At 38.0% G+C, this 12745-nt stretch overlaps 8 protein-coding genes across 8 annotated transcripts, besides 1 other annotated feature; 1 reads left to right on the top strand and 7 right to left on the bottom strand.

Moving 5' to 3' along the window:
- Positions 1-723: 723 nt before the first annotated feature.
- FMO1 (N,N-dimethylaniline monooxygenase) lies at positions 724-2022 on the bottom strand (the record flags this gene model as incomplete). Its single annotated transcript, NM_001179307.3, has 1 exon — positions 724-2022. One exon carries the CDS (start codon positions 2020-2022, stop codon positions 724-726), a length of 1299 nt encoding a protein of 432 aa, NP_012046.4.
- Positions 2023-2543: 521 nt separating this feature from the next.
- On the bottom strand, positions 2544-2693 carry YHR175W-A (uncharacterized protein; the record flags this gene model as incomplete). Its single annotated transcript, NM_001184554.1, has 1 exon — positions 2544-2693. The coding sequence occupies one exon, from the start codon at positions 2691-2693 to the stop codon at positions 2544-2546; it is 150 nt and encodes a 49-aa protein (NP_878090.1).
- A 116-nt stretch (positions 2694-2809) lies between these two features.
- CTR2 (low-affinity Cu transporter) lies at positions 2810-3379 on the bottom strand (the record flags this gene model as incomplete). The annotated part of the gene is made up of 1 exon (NM_001179306.3): positions 2810-3379. The coding sequence occupies one exon, from the start codon at positions 3377-3379 to the stop codon at positions 2810-2812; it is 570 nt and encodes a 189-aa protein (NP_012045.3).
- A 231-nt stretch (positions 3380-3610) lies between these two features.
- ENO2 (phosphopyruvate hydratase ENO2) lies at positions 3611-4924 on the bottom strand (the record flags this gene model as incomplete). The annotated part of the gene is made up of 1 exon (NM_001179305.1): positions 3611-4924. One exon carries the CDS (start codon positions 4922-4924, stop codon positions 3611-3613), a length of 1314 nt encoding a protein of 437 aa, NP_012044.1.
- A 173-nt stretch (positions 4925-5097) lies between these two features.
- YHR173C (uncharacterized protein) lies at positions 5098-5436 on the top strand (the record flags this gene model as incomplete). Its single annotated transcript, NM_001270738.1, has 1 exon — positions 5098-5436. One exon carries the CDS (start codon positions 5098-5100, stop codon positions 5434-5436), a length of 339 nt encoding a protein of 112 aa, NP_001257667.1.
- An 8-nt stretch (positions 5437-5444) lies between these two features.
- Positions 5445-7916, bottom strand: SPC97 (gamma-tubulin-complex subunit SPC97; the record flags this gene model as incomplete). Its single annotated transcript, NM_001179303.1, has 1 exon — positions 5445-7916. The coding sequence occupies one exon, from the start codon at positions 7914-7916 to the stop codon at positions 5445-5447; it is 2472 nt and encodes an 823-aa protein (NP_012042.1).
- Positions 7917-8455: 539 nt separating this feature from the next.
- Positions 8456-8537: an origin of replication (ARS820; Autonomously Replicating Sequence).
- A 108-nt stretch (positions 8538-8645) lies between these two features.
- On the bottom strand, positions 8646-10538 carry ATG7 (Atg7p; the record flags this gene model as incomplete). Its single annotated transcript, NM_001179302.1, has 1 exon — positions 8646-10538. The coding sequence occupies one exon, from the start codon at positions 10536-10538 to the stop codon at positions 8646-8648; it is 1893 nt and encodes a 630-aa protein (NP_012041.1).
- Positions 10539-10866: 328 nt separating this feature from the next.
- On the bottom strand, positions 10867-12423 carry NMD3 (ribosome-binding protein NMD3; the record flags this gene model as incomplete). Its single annotated transcript, NM_001179301.1, has 1 exon — positions 10867-12423. One exon carries the CDS (start codon positions 12421-12423, stop codon positions 10867-10869), a length of 1557 nt encoding a protein of 518 aa, NP_012040.1.
- Between the last annotated feature and the right edge of the window lie 322 nt (positions 12424-12745).

The following is a 12745-nucleotide window of genomic DNA, read 5'->3' as shown; positions in this document are numbered from 1 at the left end:
CTTCTTCACTTCCTCTTTCCTCTTGAATTTTGAGGAATATACGACCGAGAAAAAGACAGACTACTTAAAAAGTTGCCAGAGTGATTAAAGTTCCGGGAACAAGGCTAAAATACGTTTACAACATATTCTTCCTTTTTTTTCCACATAAAAAGGTTAATAGTCATAGTCATATGTTAGCGTGATTTCAACTTAAAATTAGAGATTATTAGATAATTTTTTTTTAAATGACGGCCAAGAAAGTGAAAGTCTAAAAGGAACGTTTATCGCTTAATTTCTCTCTGCCTCAGATTCATACGTTGTTAAGATCTTTAAAAGGATGGCCTTTGCAGGATACTGAGGTTTATGCTGGCGCGCCTGTGCGGATTTTCCAGATTCAAAAAGAAAGTTTTCTTTTTTTTTTACATGGGAACTGCGTAGCCGCGAAGCACTGCAGGCCTTTCAGAGCAATTTTTGGCGCTGCCTTTTAAAAACTTACATTAAGGTTCGCTATTGCCGAAACGGAAGAGGCGGAAATTTAAGTATTCGTTAATTTTACGGTGGCGGTACGGTATATTCTGCGTAAGCAATCTGCGGACGGCCGGATTATTAATCAATGTTTGAAAAAAAAAGATAGCAGAAGTGAAGATTTCTTATTTTAACAGCGATAAGGTATATACATGAGGGAAACGAAATATTAAGCGGCACAATATGTGTTTTTTCTATACAAGTACATTCCTTTTTACGTTAAGTATGTGGCGCCGGAAGGAAGTATGGTGCTTTTTTTTTCTTTAGGGCTTGTGCGTGTTCCGCTAGAAGCACATTTCTTTCTTCTTTGTCTGTATAACTACTGTTTCTTAGATCGATCAGTCTATCATCCCATACAACTGGTTCGAAATGACCGACCCTACGTGGAATGCTATTCAGTAGTTCCTGTAGTTCTGCATAGTATTCCAGGTCCTTTCCCTTTGGGAAGTTGTGCGTTCCGCAGGCATTAGAGTCGAAAGTTGTAGTTATCGGTAAGCTTTTACAGAATACTTCGACCATAATAGCCGCCTGTAGTTCCGACAACGGGAACGGGATGACCAACTGCGGGGTCAAGATAAAGGACAGCGTAGGATCTTTTACATAGATCATGTGCTCCCACAAATTGTGCAGATTGACAGACGAGTGCTTGTCGCCAGTAACACCCTCACCTAGCACTTCCAGTCTAACGGAGGGCTCTATAAATGGAAAGCTGTAATAATAGCCTGTGGCGAAAATAATGTAGTCTATATTCTGAAGTACTCTTCCATCAGATAAAGTAACTGAACGATTTTTCCAATCGGCACTGTCTATTGTTTGGACAGTCTCGATTAACTTGGCCTTCAGTTGATTGCTCGCAGGCTCTTTTATACTATTATATACTTTCTTTGCAACGGTAGTTAGTTGGTTGGCAATATCTTGGCCGGAACTGCCGTTTCCCACCACAATAACGACTTTTTCACGGGCAAACTCGCAGTTTTTGAAATCCTTAGAATGAAAGGCGCCCTTATTGTCGAACCATAGATCGAGACCTGCGATATTAGTTGGTAGTTTAGGGACACTGTAGTGACCAGACGCAACAATAACGAAGTCAAAATCCGATTTAGTAGTCCTTAGTTCGTCTTTAGATGTTATCTCCCATTGAGAGTTCTTCTTCTTTAAGTAGGTAACTTCGGTGCTGAAATGGATGCTGATAGCATCTTTGTTGGCAATGAACGTTTTGTAATAGGCTTTCAAGTATTCCCAAATGTTTCTTCGAGACGGATATAAAGGGACGTTTTCCTCGAAGGGAAAGCCGCTAAACTGCATTAACTTCTTTGATATATTGGTTTCCAAATGGTCATACATGACCCTCCCATCACTTTTTTGTTCTGGATAATGCCAGACACCGCCAATATCGTAATCCTTTACAAATATTTCTATTTCAAAATTTGGAAGACTTTGCGAGAAAACTCTTGCAGCTGCCAACCCTCCTGGCCCCCCACCTATGATTGCCAATCTTTTTTTGTCATTCACTGTCATGCCTAGTTACTTCTTGTTATTTCTCGCTTCCTGCTTGAATTTTCTGTATTATTGTATTTTCGACTTGTATAAAAACAGTGGCCCATTTAAATACAGTCCCAAATAACGACTGCGTTTTTGCAGTGGCATTTATCCTTGATATGAGGCTACAGGATTATCTTGCATAATGGCTTTTCTCGGCAAAAAGATGTCTGGCGCTTCCTATGTAAAGGTAATATCATGTGATTAAGAGTGAAAAGAGGAATTTAAAAGGTAGAAAAGGGTTCATGGAATCTTTCATAAAGCAGAACATTAATACTTGCCGCGTTGAAATGAGGTGCGATTTCGTGTTGTGGACGGGACATTAAATTCATCACTTATATAATTAAATATAACGTTATAGTAGATCGTCTCAAAACGGTATAACAACCCGCGCCCACCCTTAAATAGTATTACTTTTGTTCAAGATTAGCTCGAATGGTCGCTGGCAAACTGTTGAAGAACTAGATCGTTTCATGATTAACATCTTGGCGACGCAGAAGTTAATGATATAGAAATAGTGGACTATTTTGATTACTGAGGCTGTAGCCAATAAACGATAACATAAAGGGGGGGATATATAAACTTGTGTCAAAGACTAGTAACGTACGAGTGCTAAATATTATACATGTAATGTTAACGTAGTTTATCATTATACTCAGTGGGAACAAATAAAGGGAAGGGTATGAATGAGGAAGAAATACGAAAAATCCCGGATAAAAACAAAATAGATACAAATAGTATCAAATTTGTAATATTTGTCACCATCTTAATGGCAGGCGAGGGAGCTGTCATCTATCTCAGGACTATACGAAGTACACCAGCTGTAATTACCCCATATTGCCCCACACACGACAGCTAACATTAACCAACCATTATAAGTCATGAATACAAGCATGAGCATGAATGAGAATCCCACTTGCAAACCATATAGAATACTATTGGACACTTTGTCGGCTTGGTTGATCTTGGTCAGAGATCTATTTGGTAACAATACTCTCTGGGATAATTGTCTCTTATGGACACAGTACTTTAAGTACTCATAGAGGTAGGCTAGACCAAAAATTGCTAAACAACTTAAAATCAGTCCAGGCAGGGTCTTGATATGCCACCATTCAAAGACGACACACGTATTCTTGTATGACCACGAAAATAGCATATTCATCGAACAGGTATCATCTCCATCTCCCATATGCATATCACTGTGGTCGTGGCCCGCATTTCCTTCCATCTTGTGATTCATGCTATCCATCTTTTTTGAGTATCCAATTAACGAAGACGTTACCAGCTGATTGAAGGTTCTCAAAGTGACTGTACTCCATGTTTTCTTATCATCCATGTAGTTATTTTTCAAACTGCAAATTCAAGAAAAAGCCACGCGTGTGCACCTTTTTTTTCCCCTTCCAGTGCATTATGCAATAGACAGCACGAGTCTTTGAAAAAGTAACTTATAAAACTGTATCAATTTTTAAACCTAAATAGATTCATAAACTATTCGTTAATATAAAGTGTTCTAAACTATGATGAAAAAATAAGCAGAAAAGACTAATAATTCTTAGTTAAAAGCACTTTACAACTTGTCACCGTGGTGGAAGTTTTCACCGGCGTAGACAGCCTTGTCACCCAATTCTTCTTCGATTCTCAACAATTGGTTCAACTTAGCCAATCTTTCGGATCTAGCTGGAGCACCAGTCTTGATTTGACCAGTTCTCAAACCGACAACCAAGTCAGCAATGAAAGTGTCTTCAGTTTCACCAGATCTGTGGGAAACCATAACACCCCAGTTGGCAGCGAAAGAGTCTTGAGCAGCCTTGATGGATTCAGACAAGGTACCGATTTGGTTAACCTTCAACAACAAAGCGTCAGCAGCCTTCTTTTCGATGGCGGTAGCAATTCTAGCTGGGTTGGTGACAGTCAAGTCATCAGCAACAATTTGGATACCAGCGGTCTTGAAGAAGTGAGACCAAGCTTCCCAGTCATCTTCAGCAAATGGATCTTCGATGGAGACAATTGGGTATCTCTTCATCAAGGAGTGGTACATGTCAGCTAATTCGACACCAGTCAACCACTTGGATTTGTCAGATTCTGGGTTCTTGAAGTCCAAGTCGTACTTACCGTCCTTGAAGAATTCAGAGGAAGCACAGTCCAAACCGATCTTGACCTTACCGTCGTGACCAGCAGCCTTGATAGCGTCAACAATCAAGTCCAAAGCTTCTTCAGCGGTTTGAATGTTTGGAGCAACACCACCTTCGTCACCGACGTTACCGGCAGAAGCACCGTATCTCTTCTTGGTCAAAGACTTCAAGTTGTGGTAAACTTCGGAACCAATTCTCATGGCTTCAGCGAAGGTCTTAGCACCAGTTGGAGCAATCATGAATTCTTGCAAAGCCAAAGCACCACCAGCGTGGGAACCACCGTTCAAAACGTTCAAGAATGGAACTGGCAAAACGTATGGAGAGGTCTTGGACTTAGACAAGTCAGCCAAATGTTGGTACAATGGGACGTTCTTTTCAGCAGCAGCGGCTCTAGCAGCGGCCATGGAGACACCCAAGATAGCGTTAGCACCCAACTTGGACTTGTTGGCGGTACCATCCAAAGACAACAAGAAGTCATCGACGGCCTTTTGGTCCTTAACATCTAGGTTGGCCTTGACGAAAGCAGCAGCAATGACGTTGTTGACGTTGTTGACAGCGTTCATAACACCCTTACCCATCCACTTGGATTTGTCTTCATCTCTCATTTCCAAAGCTTCGTGGACACCGGTGGAGGCACCAGATGGAACAATGGATCTGAAAACACCCTTTTCGGTGGTTAATTCGACTTCGACGGTTGGGTTACCACGGGAGTCGTAGACGGATCTAGCGTAAACTTTAGAGACAGCCATTATTATTGTATGTTATAGTATTAGTTGCTTGGTGTTATGAAAGAAACTAAGAAAAGAAAAATAAAATAAAAATAAAAGATTGAGACAAGGGAAGAAAAGATACAAAATAAGAATTAATTACAATTGCGTTTGCTATAAATACGTTTTTAACAATCAACTCTGGTAGGAAGATAATGCTTTTTTTTTTTATATATGCTTGGTGCCACTTGTCACATACAATTCTACAACCTTCGACAAAAATCCAAATGATAGTAAGATCAAAGCCAGAAAGCAATGGAGAAAAAAAATTAATGAACCACGATGAACCAAATGATCAATACAACCAAAGAAACTACCCTAGTGAGGTGTATGCTGACTTGGTATCACACTTCATGAATTTTGCATATGGCAAAGTCCACGAAAGTGGGCTTCAGAAAAAAGGCGTGCGGTGTGTAGATGTATCAATTAGTGGATGCCAGTTTTGGAACGGGATTCCACTTTCCGCAAGTTGGTGCACGTCGTTAGTGACATAACGCCGCGTTCATCTTTGGGAAGAAGCAGATGCTGAGCGAGGAGGTACTATAGAGTAAAGAACCCTTTCTATACCCGCAGCGTCGACACTTGAACTATCATAAAAGTCGAATTTTTCAGTACTTAACTCTTGAGTAAAGTTTATGAGACACTTCCGAAAAATGCTGGACGCGTTGCTAATGTATTCAATCAGCTTCTGAATTAATTCCAGGGCGGCATCTTCTTGGTAACCAACATCTTCCTGACCGCCATTGTTTGTACGATAGCCTTCGTTTAGTGTTTTCATCATCCCGCTTTTGTGTTTCTCATATAGTACGGGGTCCAGTTGACATAATTTTGCTCTCATAGATTTGATGAACTTGCAAAACTTATATACAATGTCAAATATTTGTAACTGTAGTGGAATCAAGTCAGACAAGCAACGATTTGTCATTATATTTGTTAATCCACCTTCTAGCTCATTTTGGATGGCAACGGCAAGAGTAGGATTTCTGTAGCACTTTTCTAATGAGTATACCTCTTTATCAATTACGTTTTGGTTGAAATATTCCATGATGGTTTTAATGAAGTGGTTCATCTTAGCATGCAGCACTCTCGTTGCCCTTACTATCCTCCTCTTCACAGTGTGCGAATAGCCTCTGTATTTCCAGCTGGGTGTTTTGTTTAAGTCCATCCAAGTCTCATCCAAAAGCCTTGAGTGGTATTGTAAAACTAGTTGGTAGCGCAGGATTATTTGGTATTTTATCATGCATGTCCTACTAATAATAATATTCAATGGATAAGGTATGTTGATGTCAAATTTTAAATGATAAATTGCGCTTTTTGGAGTATATAGTTCTAGATTGGATCCATGGTAGGCTCCCGTTCGTTCTTTGCTTAATTCATCAAAAAGAATGGCATTCATATTCTTGAAATTATTCGCGTGCATCAATGGGTCGCTGTCGTCATTTGCTGAGTTATTCTCAGGTACTTCTGGATAAATTTGGAGGTAGTGCGATAAGACTTGTGGAAGTGTTTCTGTATCGAACTGTATCATCAGGAGTTGCCTCATCAGGTTGTTTGGATTTTCGGATTGTCTCTCTAACTCAAAATTTTGTAGCAGCTTGTCATAGTTTGCATTATTATCATTCCTGTAGTGTTTGGTCAACTCACCCATATTTTTTGTTAGAAACTTTAAAACATTATGACCAGATTGATACCCAAGAAAAATTTGTTGCAAATGTTTTAATACATTGATCAAATCGTAACCTTGAAAAAATAGCTTTAAAAATATTTCATTGGCTCTGCTGTAACATTTATCCACGTAAAGTTCAAGATTAGAACCCTCCATTAAGTCAGCGAAATCATTGATTTCTTGAATGGTTATATCACTGCTATTAGAAGGTATGGTGGGTATTTGTAAGCTAGCTCGAACAACTTTGAGTAAAATACCGGTCCTTAACATCTTGAATAGTAGATTCTTATCCTCTTCTGAGTCACAATCCCGCAACAAAACATCTTTTCTTATGAAGTATTGCGTATCCCACGCTCTGTCTCTTGTGTCAAATATGTTATCCGTCTTACCTTCCAAATCATCATAAGTCATGAATTCTTGGTAAGGGTCGTTTAAAATACCCTGTGTTAGCCATTCATACAGCATTGTGCAATAGTCTTGGCTTATATTATTCAATAGCTTCTTCAAAAACATTACGCTTGACCTATCACCCAAATTTTCCAGTATTTTTTGCTGAAAAATTTTCAATATGGCACCACCTTTGGGTACCGGATATACTGTTGTGTCAAATGCTACCATTAATCGTAAGTGCAAGCTGCTTTCATTCTTCATACTGTCCATAAAATTATTGAAATCTTCTTGTGAAGATTGGTTCGTCCTTCTTTCTTCTATTTCTCTAAAAATTTCTTCATAAATATTGTACAGCAACTCCATTTGTTTGTTTACTTCTGTTTCATTAATGATTTGTTCTAGTTCTCTGATAGAAAAGTTTGGCACTTTGTTAAAGTCCCTTTCAAGCCTTTCAACTAACGTTTTTAAGTAGACGTCTTCTAAGAATCTTCTGATTTCATAAGCAAATCTTTGCAAAACCATCCCAAAGCTTGTGTCAGACCATTTTTCATACGCCCTTGTTAATATCATGTATTGCTTACCATACCTAACAATTCTTCTACTGAATGTTTTGAATGATGGATCCATTTTCTTGGCAATCTTAAATTCTATCGGTGTCTCTGGGTCACTAGGTTCATAATCATTAAAATATCTGATGTATGTTCCTTCAAGTCCAATCAATACATTTAATAGGTCTTTTACAACTAATGCCTCTTGTACACGCCTTTGATCAGGGGCTGATATTTTTTCTAGCGAAAAGGACTTTAACTTAGGATTTGTACTCCATAATGGTTGATGGTTGACTAGCTTTCCAAGTAACGGAATATTGTTGGTATATCTCAGTAGCTCTGCCCTGTCATCTACCTCTTTGATTTCCATTTTTTCACGCAAGATGTGTACAAAGCAATCTTAGATCAGTTTGATAATAAATATTATGGATACACAAACAACTTCTTGGCACGCAACAATTAGTCTATAATGAAGAAAGAACCAGGTGGTATCGCTTTCGATGACTTTTCAACTTAGTTCCTTTTTGTTTACATTTTCATTACTTATTTTGGCGTTTTTTGTTGTTCCGCGACTACCAGGGGAAGGGTAATAGCAACGCTTTAGATATGAATGCCAAATTAATGTGAATTATTAGGAGGGGAAACTTGGATACGTGAAGTGAACGCATAGATCTTCAAATCGTATAGTTTTTATCATATCACTTTAGACATTGATGGAACTACTCCTCTTACCAATTTCTTAGCCGTCAGCAACGAACTTAAAACGTATTGATTGAACGCCCGTATCATACATAATAAAGAAATACAACTTATTCTCATAAAAAGAAAGTATCAAAAAGGTAGCTTTACCGACACTTTCACTGATCCTTTTTGAAAAATACGGTGAACATTGAGGACTTTATTACATTTTATGTTTATGTTTTGTGAGTAAAGTCAAGAATTTGTCTTCTTGTTAAAACTACAAAAAATAATGTATGCAAAATAGTATAGCAAGATCATTTTAATAATTCAATGTTATAAACGTTAGAGTCAAAAATTTAGTAGCTTAATTACGGAAAGTGGCACCACAATATGTACCAATGCTATTATATGCAAAATATTAAGCAATCTCATCAGATTCATCATCTTCCCATTCAAAAACATCGTTGCCTAGTCGTTCGACCTCCTGCTTTATGACTGACAAACCGCTAATTTCTTCAAGGTAAAGTGGATGCTCCAAGGCCTTTTTAACAAATTCCCAACCTAAGTCTGTAAATGCTTCGATAACTTTAGGGCTACATGCTGGACAATGCTCATAGGCTGGAGTTTCTAATTTTAAGATGGAAAAATTATGCAAAAACCCACGTATTTGATGAGGTATATCCCCTAATACTGTTGTTTCTGAACCAGAGTATTTGGTCTGTAGTAAGGAAGTCATCAATTCAACTGCTAAAGAAGAGGCCATCATAGCAACGCCGGGTCTAGTTACTGTGCACATTTGATCCAAAGTCCTGTCAGTTAAACTGTCAGTTGGTGCTACCACATCATGGCAAAAATAACAGCCCAGTTGTTTTGAAGACTGTTCATCTCTATTACCATGCCTCATAACTAAGTAGCTATCAAACCCCAGAGCAGCATTAATAACGGTTTTGTTTTCGATGTTGCTCAATAACGACGGAAGCCATCTGCTTTCTCGAGAATCCACCAATAAAAAAATGATATCATGCTCTTTTATTAATGCTCTTAATCTATCAAAATCCTTATGCTGAGCCTCCTCGTTTACTAATTTATGACCGATCATAGGAATACTTAATTTCACACCAGTAGCGTCCATTAAAGGAAATATTCTTTTCAAAGACGCAGCCGCAAGTTCTGCCTTTGGCTTTCCACAGTCCTCAAAATTATATAACGCTTGCCTCACTGGATTTGAATATGAAACTGTACCGTTATCCACAAATGTTATTTTTCTAACCCCCCATGCTATCAATGCGCGTGAAACATAACAACCTAGTGTACCAGCACCTAGTAGTAGTACTTTTGTGTTTTTGATGATATCTAGATTTAAGTCAGGAAGAATTCTCCATTTCATTAGCTTCAAATTTAAATCCACGGATTGGTCAGCAATTTTTAAAGGATCTAACAATGAACTTAAATCAACAACACGTGGTGCTAGCTTACCTTGCACATTCCTTTCCCATCCAGAAACTTTCATATCTGGGTTACTTGAGGATGATTGTGGGTCAATAGAAGCAAATGTAGCATTTAATGCAAAGCTACCTTCGTTCTGTCTAATAATTAATAGTTTGAAATCTATCAAGTCAGGAACATCGTATTGCAACACGCTGAGAAAATTTTTGGTTAGAGCAGAAGGGACGTTTTCCATCGTACTAGTGTCCCTTATCGCCAAAACTTTAGTTTTTCGAATAATACACTTGTCATAATTTACTATTTCATCGTCTGCATCCAGTATACACACCCATTTTGAGTAATTGACATCAAACCATTTTTGACACTTTGAGAACAGCCCTTTTAAACTCGGCTCTGGCCGCACATGTAAAACTGTTGAAGAGGGTCTTTGAAAACAGGGAACACCTAACCAGTAATAAAACCTGTACTTTTTTAGGTCAGCAAAACTAATAATCACAAAAGAAACACACTTATTGATATCCTTTATTCCATCTTCCCAGCATTCCAATGCTCTTTGATGTAAAAATAGTTGCTTATCAAGATTCTTAAACTCGTCTAATACATTAAAATTGAAAATACTGCCCTGTAAAGGCACTTCATTAGTACGCTTATTATTGTGTTTTTCAAAGCTTCTATTTGTTAAGAATAATGGAACTTGATCAGCAGATTTAGGAATGTTGTGTAAATCTAGATTCACAGTAAGTGGTTGGCATGTTGAATCTAATTTCAGAACATCGAGTTTCAATCTCGATAATTCTTGGAAAAAAGATGTATCCAGAAATGATTTAAAAGCTGGTGCATAACTTAAGACCCTTTCTGACGACATTTTATTCTTGATTATCTTATATTTGTTGAAATATAATGAACTTTAGTTATCTAAGTAGCATCGTAAAATAATGAGTTCCCTTAATTTTTTTGTTTTGCCGTGCCGGAAAGGGTGTCCAAAGGAATCTCATGGATTAAAAAAGCGGAAGTTTAAAAATCTTGCGTAAGAGCTCTACAAATGAAAAATCTTGCTTGCCTATCTAGTTTTCAACATGTGGTGGCTTGTTCTTCCATAAAGTACATTTTACATCCATATATATGTATATAGATAAACTGAAATGCTAGTGTTTGTTAAGAGTATATACTACTCTCCATTCTTTGGTGTTTTTTTACTGCTGAGATTCAACGGGTGTGTTCTCGACTCCATCTTCTAATGTCATTTCATCTAACTCGTCCAATAATTCATCAATGTTGATTTGTGGAGCGTCTTCATCCTCGTCTTCATCCATTTCATGCTCTTCAGGAGGTACATTTGCTTCGCGGTTTTTGTATAGGTTAACACTTTGTCTTAATTCAGCATCCTCTTCTAATTCTTGTAAGAATAATTCGTAGTCCTTTTCTGCACGTTCCATTTCTTGCTTTTGAGCTCTTGAATTGTAATCTAAGGATGCATCGATATCTTTGTGTTCCTTAGCCATTCTCTTTAACTTCCAGTGTCTGCTCTTTTTGCTCTTTCTTTGATACAATTTCTTCACAAGAACTACATCAGGCACATAATCGATATTTAACCCATCAAAAAGATCTGAGTTGTAATTCGAGTTTGCAATGAAATAACCCATAACACTATCACCTGCATGGCAAATACCACCGAGATGAGACCTGACGTAGTAGACTTGGTCATTAACACCCAAGTCAGACGTTCTAGCAACAGTAATGTCAGCTAAGACACGATTTCCCCTGCTTATACCTGTAGAATCCACGTCCAGAACAATGAACTCCACCAACTGGGTCACATCAGCCAGGGCGTTGAATGGAGCCCTCCAGTACACAGATGGTGACAGATCCGCGGTTTGCAAAGTAGTCGGATCCATAAACTGGACAGTGTTAGAAATCTTAGAACATAGAACAAATTGAGAAATGTTACCCATAGATTTAGCCAGTTTTTTTGGTAAAACGACCAAGTCATCTTTACAGATAGGAACAATCTCGACAGAATATGAAAATTTATAAGTAGATGCACCAGTATGTGTATCTTGAGAAATAAGTTCTTCAGACTTTTTATGTTTAATCGGAACAACAGCGTTCAAAAAATCAATCATCTTAACTGCGTGGTTTTTTTGCGCATAGAAGAAATCCAACCCGTCCTTAGCTTCACTAATGGAAATGGTATCCACATGAGCATTATGTTTCAAAATCAGTTGTTCCAAAAACAAAAATGTTCTCTTGTGAGGCACTTTTTGTCTAATTTGGACAGTAGCCCTCCAAGTATTTGTAGTGTAGGATCTGGCACAGTCTGGACATTGCATCGCAATAACAATGTATTCTACTTCGAAAGTTTGCTGAATAATAGTATTTGTCATGGCTTCTCCCTGCACGGTAAGTTTAATTCTAATACGTCTAGAATGGGGTTCTGTCCAAATGAATGAAGCATCCACTAATCTGACTTTTGTTAGGCCCTTCAAACGACGCAAACAAATGGCCAGTAATTCTCTAGATTCTAATTCTGCTCTGATCCATTGTCCAGGTGGTTGCAAAAATCTTTCACAGTTTCTGCAAAATGAAATGTTCGCTTCTCTTGGAATACCTTGAGTAATGTCCACAGTCAGTTTGATACAGTCATAACACATAACCAGCCCAGTGGACCCATCGATTGGGGTACCACAGTTACAACATAGAAGAGTAGCAGCATTTTGGTGCTGGTGCGGATCTATAGGTGTGAATTCCATCCTTTTGTCAAATTCCTCAACGTTTATTAGACAATAAAATGTAGTGTTATGTACCAGGCGACAAATAAAAGATAAAGCCAAGGTTCCTCAAAACATAGTTAAATCATCACAACTGCTAGTAATTTTTCTTTTCCAATGCGATGAGCTTCAAAAAATTTTCCAACTACAAGAGAAAAAGAAAAAAAAATAAGTTACCCGTCGGTGATTGTACGTAATTGAATTTACAGCGATTTTCTCACCCGTTATATAGAAACATACTTCATATGTGCCAAAATTGTATCTATCAGTTGTCCTGGAAAACAGTATCCAGATTGTACGATAT

Source organism: Saccharomyces cerevisiae, chromosome VIII (genome assembly GCF_000146045.2).
Source record: "Saccharomyces cerevisiae S288C chromosome VIII, complete sequence".
Lineage (NCBI taxonomy): Eukaryota > Fungi > Ascomycota > Saccharomycetes > Saccharomycetales > Saccharomycetaceae > Saccharomyces > Saccharomyces cerevisiae.
Note: the sequence above shows the minus strand (reverse complement) of the source record. Positions and strands in the feature narration are given on the sequence as shown.